The sequence below is a fragment of the Grampus griseus genome (assembly GCF_964374135.1).
Source record: "Grampus griseus genome assembly, chromosome: 15".
NCBI classification, from domain to species: Eukaryota; Metazoa; Chordata; class Mammalia; order Artiodactyla; family Delphinidae; genus Grampus; species Grampus griseus.
This window is the reverse complement of record NC_139009.1, coordinates 78260088-78276703: the sequence shown is the minus strand read 5'-3', so window position 1 is coordinate 78276703 and position 16616 is coordinate 78260088. Positions and strand designations below refer to the sequence as shown.

Below are 16616 nucleotides of genomic sequence, written 5' to 3'. Positions count from 1 at the left end.
AATCCAAAATAAGTCAGTTGAAGAAGAAGGGGCAGAAAATTACGTGCATAGCCCCCCAATATCTAGCAATGCCTTAGAAAGTAAAGACGGGCTGCATAGAGATTCCTTTTGAAAAGTATGTGTAACTGCTATCTTATAGCAAGTGTATCTGGGGTTTGGTTTGGTAAGGTTACAAGTTTCCACTTCTGTGCTTTAACCAGTTACAGTCATTGGTACCAAGAAGGACACTCTTGCAAATCACCTTTAGGACACACACATGATGTCATTTCACACATGAGGAAACAGGTCAGGGAAGGCTATTTGCCCACGGTCACAGGACGAGGGAGTGGTGGAGCCTCATTCCACACCTTGGCTGCCTGGTGTGCTTTCGTGAGAGAATTCTCTGCAGACCCATCACCCCTGATTTCCCAGGCATCTGAGGGGTCAGATGCCCATGTAAACCTTTTCCTCTATCATCCACGCACATGCAATGCTAACCATGTAAAATCTAGCTCTGCTATTGGAGGTACCTGATCTGAGTAGCATCTATGTGATAATGGGACATATAAGGACAGGTATTATTCTTTTATTTCTAACCAGCCCAGACCTCCTGAAAGATATGCTCCAAAATATCACTCTTTAAAATCAATGTTTTTCCAAAAAAATAAAAAATAAAATTTTAAAGTAAAATCAATGTTTCCAATGGGTTTACTACCCTTTTGTAAGGCAGGTTGTCCTTTCCTCGAGGTCAGCGTAGGCATGGGAGGCCATTCTGTAAGTGATGGGTGGAACTTCCCCTGGTCCTGGCTGCACTCTTCCAGGCAACCAAAGCCAGAAGGGGTCTCAGAGTGCAGGGGGCAGCCACTCGGCCATCGTTCTCCCTTGGCAAGTCGAGCAAAAGCCTGAACAGTGCCATGTCACCTGCCAAGAGCAGCTGTGTTCTTCTCCTGTGCCCTGACATTCTGTTACTGACCCAAGAGTGAGTTTTGGAAGAGATTTTATTAATAGCACCCAAAAAGATATATCCTTTTGCTGCCTGACACAGTCAAAGCACTGTCAGAGGAGGCCAATTACAACCAGAGATTTAAATAAGAACTGGAGTCTCAAAACATAATACCCCAAATGTCCAAGTTTCAGTTGAAAAACAGTCATCAGACCAAGAACAAGGAAGATCTCAAACTGAATGAAAAAGGACAATCAATATATACCAAGAGGTGACAGAGATGTTGGAATTATTTGACAATTTTAAAGCAGCTGTCATAAAAATGCTTCGACCAGCAATGATGAATACACTTGAAACAAATAAAAAACAGAAAGTCTCAGCAAAGAAATTGAAACTGTAAAGAATGGAAGTTTTTGAACTGAAAAAAATTATATATATATAATAGTCATACATAGATATACAGATAAGAATTAAGCATTCAGGGAAAATAAAAGTGACAGAAAAGCAAATGGAGGGCTTTTCGGGTAAGCGGCCTGAGGTGACCTCTAAAAATGGTTCGCTATTCACTTGACCTAGAAAACCCCACAAAGTCATGCAAGTCAAGAGGTTCAAATCTTCGTGTTCACTTTAAGAACACTCGTGAAACAGCCCAAGCCATTAAGGGTAGGCATATCTGAAAAGCCACCAAATATCTGAAGGACGTCACTTTAAAGAAGCAGTGTGTGCCATTCCGTCGCTACAATGGTGGAGCTGGTAGGTGTGCCCAGGCCAGACAGTGGGGCTGGACGCAGGGTCGGTGGCCCAGAAACAGTGCTGAATTTTTACTACACATGCTCAAAAATGCAGAGAGTAATGCTGAACTTAAGGGCTTAGATGTAGATTTTCTGGTCACATCCAGGTGAACAAAGCCCCCAAGATGCGGCGCAGGAATTACAGAGCTCATGGCCAGATCAACCCATACATGTGCTGTCCCTGCTGCATTGAGATGATCTTTACTGAAAAAGAACAGATTGTTCCTAAACCAGAAGAGGAGGTTGCCCAGGAGAAAAAGATATCCTAGAAGAAACTGAAGAAACAAAAACTTATGGCCCGGGAATAAATGCCGCAAAAAATAAATGCAAATAAAAGTAAAAAAAGAAAGCAAATGGAGGGAATCAGTATCTAGCTAGTACCTACTATGTGACGAGGCCAGTAATGATAAATGCTTTTTTTATTATGTAATATAAATATATTATTACATATTTATTACTTAATCCTTACAAAACCCTAAGAGAGAGATAATATTCTCTTTCTACAGATGCAGAAACTGAGGCTTGGCGAAATGAAATGACCTGTCCAGGTTCTTTCGACTAACACAGCAACTATTTTAGGATGGCTTTACAAAGGCAGTAAATCTGTAACCAAGTACAGAAGAGACCTGGTTCAGTTGCAGTGTGGCAAGTGAGGGAGAATGGAAATGTGGTCCAGATCCCGATAGTGAAGAGTGTCGTGTGAAAGGCAAGATAAGTTTCCTTGGCCCCAAGTAGAAAGTGCAGATTGTGCTTGGATGGTGGATGAGGAAACTGGTTATGGGAACTCAAAACATCGAGTGCTGCTAAAGGACTCAAGTTCACAATCGGTCATTTTACCTTAACCTGAGAAGCAGGTGGACGTGATTCCAGGCTTTCGGGAAGCAGAATGATCAGATCAAAAAAATACTCCAGGAAGGTAACCTTGCACAGCAAGAATCTAGAGAACGTAATGAAGGTCTGAATAAAGGGGCTACGGAAAAGAGCGGAGAGGGTTCTCGAACCAGATTCCAGGATAAAAATAAATAGAGCGGAGAAACTCTGGATGACTCTTCCATGGCTGATGAAGACAGACCACAAAGATGAATCGACCTTCCTCTTGATGAGAAATGTTTGAGGTGTGCCCGAGGGATGTGCGCTGATACCTGATACCCATTTCATTTAACATTTTCAACAACTATTTGGAGAAGGTGGTTCACTGAAATGAAGAAATACATTCTGACATTGTTTCACACACATGCGCGTGCACCCATTGTTATGAAAGGTTTCAGACATCTTAAAGGGGTCGAATCATAAGATAAGGTGTCTCTGTACCTATTCCCCAGCTCGTCACTTTCACGCTGCCCATCCTCTCCCAAGTGGAGTCCACCGACTCAGTTGTTGAAAAGCATACGTGTTGATGGATACCTTCGTCTTTAAGGAGGATGCTCTGTACAGCTGTTTTAAATGAGAAAATTTAGGCATCACAGAATAAAGAGAAATCCAACCAGACAGAATGGCAAGTCATGCATCCACGTACCCATGCCTGATTTCACATCCTGTCAACTCAGCCCCCCGAGTTTATGTGTAAATGGATAGAGTCACATTGAAACTTCCCTGGATATGAGTTTTTTGGAAGCTTTTAGAGGCCTTGATAATGGTATTTGGGGGATAAAGAGTTGATAACTTTCTGCTTTGCTGCCTTTTGCATCTTACACTGTGGGCTTCACATAAGTACCTCATTCCATCCTGTCACCCGCACTCTAGTGTAGACAGACTCCAGGCCTTGGAGATGAACGCCTGCTGGCCATCCTTGTTTAAGGCATCTCTGCGAGTCAGGAAACACTGCAGTCCTGGTGAAGTGAGGTGATAAAGAGGCACCCGTCCATCACACAGGGTGCCTCTGGCTGGGCCTGACCAGACCCCATCTGTTTCCCACTACTAATGGCACAGGAGAACTTAAGCATTTACAAGACTTGGGATCCCTAGTTGCAAATATTTTCTGTCTTTTTTCCCCCATCCTTGACACTTTGCTTGTACCGAGGATTTACGGTGGAGGCTAGAGCCCCTCACAGAGATGCTGAAGGAGTGGAGGATGGTTATAAGGCAAGTCCTGGTGATTTGCCTTCTAAACTGCACTAGGGAAGTGGGCTGGGTGGTGGCCTGCAGTGAGAGCTCCAGCCCGCTATTCATATTCTCTCCCAGATACCCACTAACTGGACACTCATCTGGCTTTATAAGCTATTCTTTCAGGACTGACATTCTCTCTTTTCCATTAAGCCTATTGGTCAGCTACACCTGTCAACTGCTTTAATGGTACAATTACAGCACTGTCCTCAGATAACTAAGGTAAGAAGGTAGAAGTGCAGCTGAAGGTAACCCCCGTGGATGGCAATTTGAATTACAATTTTTTTTGTTTCAGTTACCTATTGCTGTGTAACATACAACCCCAAAACTTAGTGTCATGAAATAACACTTGTTTATTTCTTGCAATTCTGTGAGTAGGCAACCTGGGTTCTGGTATAGTTCTTCCGCTAGTCTTAGGTAGGGTCACTGCAGTCATCTGAGTTTAACAGGCCTGAGGGCCTCACTCATGTATCTAGCAGTGGGTCTGGCTCTTGGCCAAGGCACCTCGGTCCATCTCCACATAGCCTCTCATCCTCCAACAGACTGGGCTTCTGCACAGCAAGGGGTCTCAGGGTCCCAGGGGAGCAACAGCAGGAGTTGCAAGGCTTCTTGAGGCCTGAGCTCTGAAACTCACACAGTGTCACTTTCTGCACATGCTATTGGTCAAGTCACAAGGCAGCCCAGATTCAAGGGGTGGAGAAAAAGACTCTTATCACGGTGCCCAGGCAAGAAAGGGGCTAATTAAGGGACATTTCAACTTGGGGTAAGGGACTTTACACAAACAGAGAACAGCATAAGGTCGTCTGGTGCTGGGAACAGAGATGTGGGGATATGGGAAGAGGCAGGAAAACCTTCTGCACAGAGTCTTAGGAATAGCTGGGGTGTTGTAAGCACACCGGGTACCTTGGGCATCTGTTGTATAATGAACACCAACACCATGGAAAAATAGAGTTTGTTTAGAGGGCTGTAAAGCTTAGTCACTGCCCATCCTAGGCCATCCTGCGCTCCCAACTGGAAGAAGGAAAATGCAGGGAGAGTCAACAAGAGGAAGAAGAAACTAATCTACTGCAACCAGGTGGGGATGGAAAGCAAAACCGATGTTATAAATCCCTCCCCCCAAATCCACATATTCACATATCCACATACTGTCCCTCCCTCTTGGGCTGTTTCCTGTTTCTTTAAAGTAGACGTTCTCCAATCCTGCTCACGGATACCTCCAATGGATCTTATGTTCCTATTTTTAGACCAATACTTCCCTTGCTTTGGGGCTGTCCTTTTAAAAATTTTCTGCAAGAATTTGTAACTTGTTCACATTCTCTTATTTTTAAAGGGCGCTTCTCCATGGATGTTTTTTCAAAAACTGGTGAGTATTCTTTGTAAAGAGGTGGGTGGGCTCGGGGTGCTTTTTCCAGCACAGTTGGCTCACATGCTGGCAGGATGGGGTGAGGGAAGGTGGCTACAGTACGTACCATTTTTATGTTTACAGTATGGAAGTATATGTTTGGTAATAAAACTAAATTTGTATAGTACTTGGCTAAGTCCTAAAGGGCTCTCTGGTAATAAGAAAATGCTGGAATTGAGTACTAACCAATGCTACAGTAGCTACCTAAGTTTACTTGGTATGAAGATCGTATTTGTAAAAAATCCCTAAAACTGCTTGATAGCTCCACGAGGTAGGAGGCCTGTCTCTGCAGTGCGCGCCTCTAACTCCAGTGCCCAGCAAACCCCTAACACAGGGTGGACGACAGTACATACTTTGTAAGTCGAAGAATGATCATTATTATTATCGTCCCCACAGGCAGAGGTGGGAGGCAACCTGGGATCAGAGTCAAACGCGTTATAATAGGAATGATGCCTGATCCTTCCATCTGGACACTAATCCTTCTGGGTTCATGTTGCAGTCTGTGACACACGGAGAAAGCCAGAAGGAGGGCTCTTTCACACAGGCCCAGAAATTCAGGTTTAGAAAGAATCTTAGCAATCAACAGTCTTCTCAGTCAATCCAGTATTCCCCTTTATGAATGTCTTTGGAGGGTTTGGTCCCTGAACACTTACATGCAAGGAAACACTCTTTTTCACCAGCCATTGGATTCCTTTTTCATAAAAAACCTACTTTATTCTCACTCCTAAAGGTGTAAAAATATCGAATAGAAACCTGCCTCCTGTAATTTCTACCTCTGGACCCTTATTCCGTGTTCGGCATCAGACGGACCAAACCCATATTCCCTTCCACACAGGGCTCATTCGAAAAATTGAATTTCCCCTGTTGCGGAATAGATGACAAAACTGGTTGAGTTTCATAATGCTGACGAAAGGAAAAATTGTCTTGAATAATGATATTACAATACGTGGAAGGTGTAGGGATTTGTACACCATCTCATGGTTTTGAACTGTGTAGGTAGAGACATTGAGAGTTGACAGATTAGTCAGGGATTTGTCAGGAGTATTAATTACAAACTTTGAAATCTTGGTCAGTGAAAGTTCATCATAGTACATCTTGCAAATGTGATCAAAGTCTTTTCAGTACTGATTTGATGATGCTTAACCACAGCGTGTAAAGAATGAAGGTTTTCATTAGAAATTACTGACGTAATAGAGCACGCTGTAAGGGAAGATGGATTGATGAACCATTAAAATTCATGCTCTTCCCCCACCCTACCCCACCCCTCTTTTGGGGGCCCTACTCTCATTGTCTCTGAACACCTGACATGGCGTTTTGAACTGCTGCAAAGACGTGTAGTCTTAACAGCATTAGTGCAGCTCAGCGATGGACACCACCATGAGGGCAAAGGTGGGGCTGGTGTTAAGCGATGTACTTAAAACCATAAACATAAACCATAAAAACCTGGGGGCTAACTGTAATTTGGTGAGCGGAAGAAATTTACAGCTGGCTGAAAACTTGAAAAATGGAGGAGTAAAGTGCGTAGCTGCTAAGTGGAAAGGAAAGCAGTTCTTCTGTCTCGCCCTTGTCAAGGTTTAGGAAAACAATCTATTATTTTTGAGAGCTTTTTTTTTTCCTTTCTCCTGGCACCTAAGCCATGGAAAATGAAATAAAAACACACTCAATGCAGCTCCTGCAAAATCACTGGCCTTCATTTCCCTCTCCCTTCTGCAAGGAAGACTTATCCGTGCCTTCCAAAGGTTGTCAGAACATGGAGGGTGTCAGTGGGGTTCTTTTGTGCTAATTTCCCACAGGTAGATTTCCCACAGCAGCCAGGTGGAAGGCACACAAGGGTGCCAGTGCCTGGTCTTGGTCCCCCAGGCCCGCTGTGCTGGTGTTTCAGGAACCATGGCCTGCTGCCAGCCATGGGTGAGAGGTGCTAGTCCCGAGAGAACTGGGGCAGGTCTCCTCTGGTTCACCTGTTCTGATGCTCTTCCCGTTCAGTTGCCTCTGTACGCCAGAGGGTGGCACCCCAGGCACTCCAGAGGTGGAATGGAGGAAAAGGGAAAGAACTGGAGGAGAGGTGGGGGGAAGGGGATCGGAGGGGAGCGAAGGGGTGGAGAGAGAAGGGCTGGAAAGGGGCAAGTTGATAAATTGTCTGATTTTGGTCTCCGGCTGCCAGCTAACTTGGAGCCCACCCCTACCGCTTCACGGAATAAGCGGGCTTCTGCCAGACGAAGTGTCAGAGTTAGGAATTTCTAAGATGAAAAAGGCTTGTGACGGTGACCAACAGCCTCTACCCTCCTGGGTCCCAGGAAATCGGAAGGGAAACTAGTGTCAGCGGCTGCTCGGTGTGCCGGGGCTTCGGGGGTGGGCGTCAAGCCGCTGGCACCAAACCGCTACGAGTGAGCACATCTGACCCGTCCCTTTGTGTCGTGTTTTGCAGTTGCTCTATTTGTGCAACTCACGGAAGGATGATGCCCTGAGGGTGATCTCCGCCTTTAACATTCCACGCACCAATCGCTGGAATCGCCAACCCGATGGCCTCCTGGGCCTTCTACCCAGCACCGCAGCATCCCCTGGCCCGGGAAGGAGCGCGGTCTCCGCAGCCCAAGCTGGGAGCCAACTTATAGCGGGGGTGGCGGGAAGGGTGGTGGCCCGCCGGCAGCTGTCAGAACGCTTCTCAGACGCCTGGAGCTGGGGCCCGAGGCCGGCTGGCACGTGCTGGGCCGCGGCCCTCAGGGATTTTGGTCGTGCAGTGGGGGTCCCGCTGAGCCTGGCGAGGCGCACTAAGGCTGTTGGGAAAGGGAGCCAGGTGGCAGCCCCGAGAGTGTGGCGTTTTATCGTCTCCTTGTAACCACGACTGGCCGGGCCATGCCCTCTGCCGCCTAAGTCACCAGATCCCCCTAGACAGAGTGGGCTCCCCTTCCAGGGCGCTCCAGAACTGGTTGCCACCAAAGGCCTCCCGCTGTCAGTGGTGACTCAGATTCCCAGTGATTTGGGAAGACTGTTGTGTTGGGTGGAAAGAAATAAAACTATGAAAATCAAACACCCGCCGGCAAAGTTTCAGTCCAGCAAGTGATGCTTTTCCAGCCCCCTTGGGGCTGGAAATACACGAGAGGGGAGAGGGAAGTGTGAGCCTGGAGTTTTGCTCTGGGCAAAGCACGAACCGGGCTCGTCCCTCCAGGGCAGGCAGCTCCCGGAAGACAAAGCGCAGAAAACGTTTTGACCGAATGAATGTGTAATCTATTCTTGAGACGAGCAAAGAGACAGATAAAGTTGAATAAAGATATTAAGCGTTAGGAAGCCTCCCGCTGCTTGCAGAGGACGGAGAGGTGGAGCAGGGCAATACACTGCAGTTAAGCTGGTTTCGGAACTTGGAGAGACCACGCCGGCGACGCCTGTGGTTCCAGCGAGGGCCGTAGATGTCGCCCGACTTCATTCTTGCTTTCAGTCCAAGCCATCCTCCGTTCTCCCTCTCCACATCTCGTGGAGGAGGCAGGAGGGGACATCGCTCTGCTTGTGTCTGCAGAGGCGACATCCAGGACCGGAGCGGAGACCTAACGCCCACCCGCCCTTCTCTAGACTCGAACTCTGCGGGAGAGGGCGGAAAGGGCTCGTGGTCACCCGATGCCAGGCGCTTGGCCGAAGCTCCCCAGCACAGTCTGGGTTGCACGAACTGCCGCCTCCGCCTCCGAGCCGACCTCCTGCTTGTGCCCCAAATAAGAGTATTTAGACGGTTGCTTTCCCCGACTCCTTTTTTTTTTTTTTTTTTTTTTAGTGTTTACAGGGTCACTAGAGCAGACGACGCGGGGGCGGCGGAGCTGCACAGAAGCAGAAGACAACCATCAGGGTTTTTTCTGTGTGGTTCTTTTCCGGTCCCTGTCTGCGTCGTCCAACTCCACGGAGAGCGCGGAGCACTCGGGCGCGCGGCGGGTTTGGGGCTCCTCTCCCGCACAGCAGGTTGGTCCGTTTTCCCCGGGCGCCGCGATAGGCGGTTAAGGCGCAGAGTTTGCCTGTGGCCGCCACCTGTAACACTTACGGGAGCTCCAGATGCGGGTATTGTAGACCTCTCGCCTCTGCGTCTACTTCGCCACATCCACACCCGCGTCCTTTCCCTCCTGCAGCGAAATCCCCGGGGTGGAGCGCGTTCTCAAGCCCCTCCAGAAACCCTTGGCCTCCTCCACCTCGCTAAGGACTCTCGGGAGGATGCGCGGAGAAGACTTTGACCTGGGGCTGTGTTGCCACGCTGACGTTCCGTATCTGCTTACAAAACATAAAAATTGACCAAGGTGGCCAGACGGCGGGACAACTTCTCACTGTCTTGCTTCTCTGCACCGAGGCACCCTTCTGGGGTGCGGGTTAGGGAGGCCCCTAAATTGAGTCTGTAGTCCATCTAGCCTGGTCTCTCCCGCGGCGGGATGTTCCATCTCCCAAGCGATTTGCCCCCCACTACTCCGCTGCGGGCCTCTCAAAACCAGGGGAGCCCAGAGAAGGGCAGAAGTGGGAATGCAGGATGCGCATTTAAATGTCAGATAGGGGTGCGGACCTAGAGGAGGACCAGGGTGTTCACGGAGTTTGGTCTTCCGGGGAAGGAGCGGGAGTGGGGCCTTCGGACACCAAGGAAAAGGGGAAGGGGACTCGCAGGGAGGAAGGGTGGGAGGTACTCTCCCTACTGCTCTGCACGGCGCCGTCCGAAGCCCTCGGCGCTGTCTTCTCCGGCCGTAACACGCCTAGGGACGGCTCCTGGACGGTTCTCTGAGAGCCCAACAAATCTCGAGTATCCCAACCAAGTGGCGGCACCATCCTCTCCCACCTGGAGGCCACGACTCTTCTCAGTCCTTTTTTCTTAAAATGATTTTTTTTTTTAGTTCTTTTTTCATTTCCCTATTTCACCTGCTCAGCGCTCACTCGCTTCCCGCCTCGCACCAGGGCTGCGGAAAAAACGCCTCCGGGGATCGCTCCTGGCCCTTTTCTCAACTCTCCACCAAAGGCTATGCCTCTTACCGGGGAGGTTCGGCGCGGGAGAAAAACTAGGTGGCCCTGCGGGGTGGCTTAGAGAGGGCGCCTAAAAAGTGCCGCGTGAGGCGAGGGCGAGGAAGATGAGCAACCTGCGGATGGGGGTCCCACGCGGACCCCCGGAATCTGGAAGGGAGGAGAGCTCAGAGACCCCCTGCTCACCCTTGGACCCGCGCGTTCCCGAGGACCCACCCAGTCCTGGCGCCTGCCCCAGGGCGGCCGAGAGAACTCCCGAGGCAGAGCCTGGGCTCAGGGGCGCCTCCTGAGGCTTTCCGCTGGCGGCAGCGGCCGGGCCTGGCTCCGAGTGTGCCCGGAGCACCCCCCTCTGTTCCACGCGCACGCCGTGGCCACCACTGGATTGCCGGGGGGGTGCGGGGGGGGTTGGCGGCGGGGAAGAGAGGAGATGGGGTGGGGGATGGGTGCGCACAGAGCAGTCCGCAGCCCAAGTCACTCCAGTAAACACGCCCGGCAGGGGCAGGGACGGCGGCGCGCGCAGCTGGGAACCCAGCAGGGACACCCCCGCCTTTACCTGTCCGTGCCTGCAAGCGCCGGCGGCCGCGGCGCCGCGGGGGCGGGGCTTGCCAGCCCGCGCGCCGGGCGGGACTTAGCGGGGGCGGGGCCCGCGGTGATTGGGCGCGAGCGCGGGGCCTCCAGCATGAGCTGGGGAGCAAAGCCGCGCAGGTTTCATTTCGCTCCGCGCAGCCTCCAGGTTTCGAGCTTGCAGGAGCGCTGCGTCCCTCGTCGCCGCCGCCGTCACCAGATTCTCTCAGCCTCCCTGAGCGCCCTGCCCTCTGAGGCCAGCATCACTTCAGACTGTTGGATTCGCCTCGCTCCCGCCGCCGCCGCCGCCGCCGCCACCGCCTCGGTGCCCTTCCCCTGGCTCTAGTCCCCCCAATGTCTGACTCTGATTCTCGGACCGAGAAACGCAAGGTAAATACTTCCGAATCCCGGGAATCAGGCCGGGTACTAGTGGAAGATTGGCGCGGGAGCCAGCACGGCGCCACCTCCAGCCCGCTTCCCGCGCACGTGCAGGCAGAGGCGCGCGTCCCCGTCCGGCTTGCGGCGCGGCAGGAGGCGGTCACCAGTGAGGGTCGAGTTCCCTCCCCAGGCAGGTACTCTTTGGGGAGGGGTCGTCCTCCCCGAGGCTGCGAGCAGTTAGTCGAAGTACGGCTTGGGCGGGGATGCGGCACGCGGGGGTGGTGAAGCGTCTCCGGGCCGGTTGGGAGAGGCAGCGCGTGCTCTCCGCACTGGCCCGGGAGCTGGGGGCCGCCGCGCAGGACTGGGCTGCGCGCCCAGCCGTGAAGTCTCGCCGCCGCCCGCCCGCCCCGGCGGCGCAAGAGTAGCTGCCGCGAGGTACGAGCCGGACTCGCGTCTCGGCTTTTCTCGGGCGCGGGCCCGCTGTGAAGGATTTATGGAACAGTAATGGTGATTAAACTGACGGGACTCGGTTTTTCCTTTTACTCGTTCAGGCCGACGTTTTGGGCAACTGCTGCGTTCGTCCTTTCTCTCGGACGTGTCTGGGGGTCCTGTCCGGTGTGCGGGTGCCCTGCGGACGATGCCAGACGCACGGTCCACAGACAGCAAGAGACAGAGGGCCTCCTCCGACCGCTGGGGCCACGCGATGGACCAGCCGCTGGCTGTAGAACCTGCCCGGACCGTGGGGCCAGACCGTCTTAGCGATTCGGGCGTGCCCGAGCGCAGTGCTGGCTGGCAGGGCCGTGCCCTCGGGGGCCTGTTACTCGGGGTTGGCGCAGGTGGTGGAAGGCCCGCCGGACACCGGGGATGGGGCTATGGATGTGTTCCTTGTCTGCGGTGGTCACGGGTGCGCGCGGAAATGCGCGTCGGTGGCCAGGGGTAGCCGCTCAGATTTGGTGCGTGTCCCGTGGCGCACGGGGAGAAAGAGGGAGGAAGTTGGAGGAGAATGGGGGCTACAGCTGGGGAGGGGGTGACCTTTAGGGTCCGCATCTTAGCGGGCCTGGGCGGGGGTCGGCTGCTGGGACTGGAGTCTGGGGCCGGCCGTGAGGGTCCTGTTTTGTCTCCAGGTGACTGGCTACTGGGGGCGGCGGGAGCTGCGGAGGCGCGCGCGGCGCCCGGACTGGCGGAGGGGCGGGGCGGGGTAGCCTGGGCAGCCTCCGGCCCCGAGGCCGCGGAAACCTTCGCCGCGGCTCTTGCCGCAGCGACGGCCGGAGCCGCGTTCGGAGGCGAGTTTGTCAACAATCGCCTGGCCTTTGGCGGCCTGTCGGGCAGGCGCCGCCCCCGCCGCCGCAGGCGATTGGCTGTGGCGCGGAGCGACCGCACGAGGGCCAATTGGGAGCGCGGGCACCCGGCGCCAGCGGCGCGGGGAGGTCGGCGGTGCCGGCGGCGGCGGCGGGCGCAGTGCGCGAGGGGAGGAGCGGGAGGAGGCGGAGGATGTTCCCGGCGGCTGCGGCCGGGGTAGCGCGTACCGGAGACGCGGCGTGCGGAGCCCTCAGCTGCCCGGCGGAGCGCGGCAGCGGACGGGCGGCGAGTTGCAGGCTCTCCGCTGCCCCGGGCGCTCCGACCGCGAGTCCCGGGCTTTGTCTCCCGGGCCGCCTTCGTGTTGACGGTCAGGGGGCTCCGGGTCGGCGAAGGGCGCGGGCTGGGCGCCGCCGGGCCCCGGCCCGGACGCGACGCTCGGAAGGGAAGGGGCGGACGTGAGTTTCGGCCTGATTGACTTCGGAGGGGAGAGTCTATGGGGTACAGGAGCCGCGCGCCCCGATGCCGCCCAGCGTGCGGAGTTACTTGTAGACTTTGCAGGGGTCGCCAGGGGACGGCTTTGGGGACCCCCTCCTATTTGGAGGTGTGCACCTAACAGTGCGGGTGTACCTCGGAGAAGTTCCGGCGAGTTCGGTGTGGCGCGCTGCCCCCCCCCGCCCCCGCAGCCGGAGGAGGGGCGCGCGAGCCGGGAGCGGGAGGGACCTCGGGCGGGCGGAGAGCCGGAGCCCGGCTGGGCCGAGCCGCGCTGAGTTACAAACTCTATTGTGACGCACTTACTACGACTGACGGCCCTTGCCAAACCTTCCCCAGACTTGCTGTCCTCAGCACTTTCGGCAGAACAATGGGGCCGGAGCGGGGAACGCGGCCAGCCGCCTGCAATCGCTGCATCTGCGCCCGCTCCTGGGCTCCAGCGGTGTATCTGATCCCGGGAAATCAGAGCCCGCTGGGAGTTTCTGACTTACTCTAGTCGGGCCTGAGTAAAGAACACATGTGAATAGATCTCAAACAAGCAGCCTCTCCTAAAACGTGTGTGTGTGTGTGTGTGTGTGTGTGTGTGTGTGTGGTGTTAGAGCACTAGTTCCACTAGTAATTGACATTGTTGCTGTGTTTTGTTTGGTGGTAGGGAGTTTAGTCCCTCCAACCCACCTCACCGCCCCAAACAAAGATAATGCTACCTTTGTTATGCAGGTTATTTTTACTATTATTTGGAAAAGCGTATGGAAAACTATTGCTATATAAGCAATGACAGTATTAAAGTGTTGGGCATTAATTCTAAGGATTTTTCATGAATAGGTGAAAGTCTGCCCATTTAGGTATTCATTGTAATTATCGTTTTGCTTAAGATAACCCTAGTTTTAATTTTCCTTGCAGAAAAAAAGACCAAATGGCAAAGCAACCTTCCGATGTAAGTTCTGAGTGTGACAGAGAAGGTGGACAATTGCAGCCTGCCGAAAGGCCTCCTCAGCTCAGGCCTGGGGCCCCCATCTCTCTACAGACAGAGCGGCAAGGTAATCCCGAAGGAGAAGGGGACCGCTGCCCCCAAGGCAGCCCACAGGGCCCACTGGCCCCACCGGCCAGTCCCGGCCCTTTCGCTACCAGATCCCCGCTTTTCATCTTCGTGAGAAGATCTTCCCTGCTGTCTCGATCCTCCAGTGGGTATTTCTCTTTTGACACAGACAGGAGCCCGGCACCCATGAGTTGTGACAAATCAACACAAACCCCAAGTCCTCCTTGCCAGGCCTTCAACCATTATCTCAGTGCGATGGGTAAGCAATGCCCGGGGGAGCGGCAGTGCACGTGTGGTTGCTTGAGTCTCTGTCCAGAGACTGTGTGTAGCATTTAAAGCCCCCTTTGAGAATCCTTTTACAGATACAGTCCATGTTTTGTTGGGAATGACGCATACGTCAAATAAAACACCCAGCCAACGTTTTAAAAACACGTTACCAAGTTCTGTGGCAGCGATGAGTTGAGGTCCAAGCATCAGCCTATTGGCAGTATCTCTCGAACCCCTGGTGCCTTCATTAAAGTATCCAGCTGTGGCATGTTGTCCTAACCCCTAAGGTTTCCTCATTAATGACATTCTACTTGAAAGGGACTCAATCAGTTAACGGCAGATAGAGTAATAATCTAACCAAAAGTGTGGAAGAAGGGATGAGAGAAGTGAATCGTTTTCAAAAATGACATTTTAAGAAGATGAAATAGTTCATATCAGCATTACCACCATAGAACCATGAAAATATTTTGTTTTCTACTCAGATTCCTGTTTGGGCTTATTTTGTTCGCTTGGAGGGTTTGGACATAGTACTAATGAGATTAGATTGTGGGTCTTTATTTCAGGGATTAAAGACAGTTTCAGAATCTGAAGGAGGAGTGGCAAACATAAATGCCCAGAAAAATCTGGCAATCCCATCGGTGAGGGAACTGACCTGGTGGGGATTATGGCGGCTTGGAGAGCGTTTGCCCTTGTCCCTTTTGCTCCCAGTTGGGGCTGTGAGGGTGTGTGGTCTCAAGGTGGTAGGTTTTCCTATAGGGCCAGATAATCCGAGAATGCAGATTTCGATGCCACATCTCCTGATGCTTTGGCAACTTGTTCAGAACTTTGAAAGCACTGTGGAAGCCAAATAAAAACATCTGCGGGCTTGATTTGACCCTTGAGCCTCCAAGGTATGGCTTTGAGTATGCAGAGTGCTTACCACCCTGATCAAGGGGTGAGTGTGTCGGTTCAAATCGCTGTTCCCCAGTAGTGGAAAAGGTTCATGTCTTGATCAGGGTTTATTAGAATCTCATTTACAGTTTGTCCAGATGAGCCCTTCTGCGTTAAAGAGATACAAGTAGGTTGGCGGCGTTTCCAATTAAGAAATCCAGCATAGATTCTATTAAAACGTGGGTGACACCATGCCAAAGGCTAACTAAAACAAAAGCATCAGAGTAGCCACGTAACTGCTGGAACACATGACAGATCTTACTTTTGCAAATACCGTAGACTTCAGTCTTCATAATCTTCAGTTCAGTAAACCGTGCAGGTCCGTCCCCATGTTGCAGAGTTCGCGAGAACCTCAGGACCTCGGTCATTTGTCAGAGGTTGGGCACACCTCGGAAGTGGCAGACAAATGACAAAAATACCAGCAGCTGTACACGTTGGCTGCGTGTCTCCTGCTAAATGCTTTCTTAGGACCCCTCCTTCGGGAAGGGAGCTGGAAGTGTTATTACTGCTGTTACTTTAGTTATTGCTTATTGTTACTCCTGAGCTCATTTTAGCCTTACAAGGTCTTGGTGCTGGCATATATGTTTCTGCCCTTGAAATTGCTCTTGACTATATGAGGACTTACGAGTAAACGAGTTACTAAATGAATTAATGGGGCCTTATGGTGTGCGTGTTTAAAACCCCGTGTATTTTAAGGATCCTCTGGAAGCCATTATAGTTTTTCAGTGCAGACCCCTTTATCAGGTGGCTTAGGGCATGGAAATAGTTTCTCCTTCCCTGAAATATTCCTTCCTTAACCAGGAATAGTGAGTGAGGTAGTGTTTTGTTTTCTTCCTTTCTTTTTTTTTTTTTTTAAATAGGGATAGGCATGAATGCTTTTTTTTGGTGACGTGCCGTTTAGCAAGCAAATTATAAGGTAAGCACCGTTACTTGAGATGACAGATGTAGAGCTTTAGAGAGATCACAATCTAAATTATTAAGCAAAGTTATGGTTTTATCTGTGAGGTGTAAAGTAATGGATCCCGAGGTGTAATTTTATAGTATTAACTACATTCCCGTAGATTGGTGTGAGAACTTAGAGTTTAATGCATAGGATTAAATGATAAGTTCTGAGGGGTTTGTCTGAAGTGAATGCACCAAGGTAAGTTTTCAGTATTAAGTTCTTGTGAGATTTGTTTGGGTGGGGTGGGGGGAGGAGGTGGGATGGGGGAGGGAGGAATTGCTGGTGGGAGGAGGGGATTTAGATGTGAGTGTGTTCAATTAAAGAATAAAATTTGCACCCTTTGTAGTCTGTAACTTTTTTCCCTGGCTATTCTTAAAATAGTTCAGTGCCCAGCGACCCCTGAAATACGCTGAGTTGGTAACTTTGGGTTCTCTAAACATAGCCGTGTTTAGTACTCCTTACTCAGCCATGTCCATTAAGATCTTCAGTGAAGCTTTTGATAATTTACTGCAAAATAC

At 51.8% G+C, this 16616-nt stretch overlaps 2 protein-coding genes and 1 pseudogene across 3 annotated transcripts in view; all 3 read left to right on the top strand.

The window, feature by feature from the left end:
- ACOXL (acyl-CoA oxidase like) overlaps positions 1-7830 on the top strand; it is a gene marked incomplete at its 3' end in the record, with an annotated part of 366752 nt that extends 358922 nt beyond the window's left edge. Inside the window, 2 exon segments of the mRNA XM_082672845.1 lie at positions 7644-7705; positions 7707-7830. Coding sequence (XP_082528971.1) covers positions 7644-7705; positions 7707-7830 — 186 coding nt within the window.
- On the top strand, positions 1456-2021 carry LOC309833850 (large ribosomal subunit protein uL22-like; annotated as a pseudogene). The gene has a single exon. The product of its transcript is annotated as a large ribosomal subunit protein uL22-like (transcript).
- A 3263-nt stretch (positions 7831-11093) lies between the features above and the next one.
- BCL2L11 (BCL2 like 11) overlaps positions 11094-16616 on the top strand; it is a 42521-nt gene continuing 36998 nt past the window's right edge. Inside the window, exons 1-2 of the mRNA XM_082672180.1 lie at positions 11094-11146; positions 13823-14217. Coding sequence (XP_082528306.1) covers positions 13836-14217 — 382 coding nt within the window. The 5' untranslated portion in view covers positions 11094-11146; positions 13823-13835. The remainder of the gene's footprint in view (positions 11147-13822; positions 14218-16616) is intronic.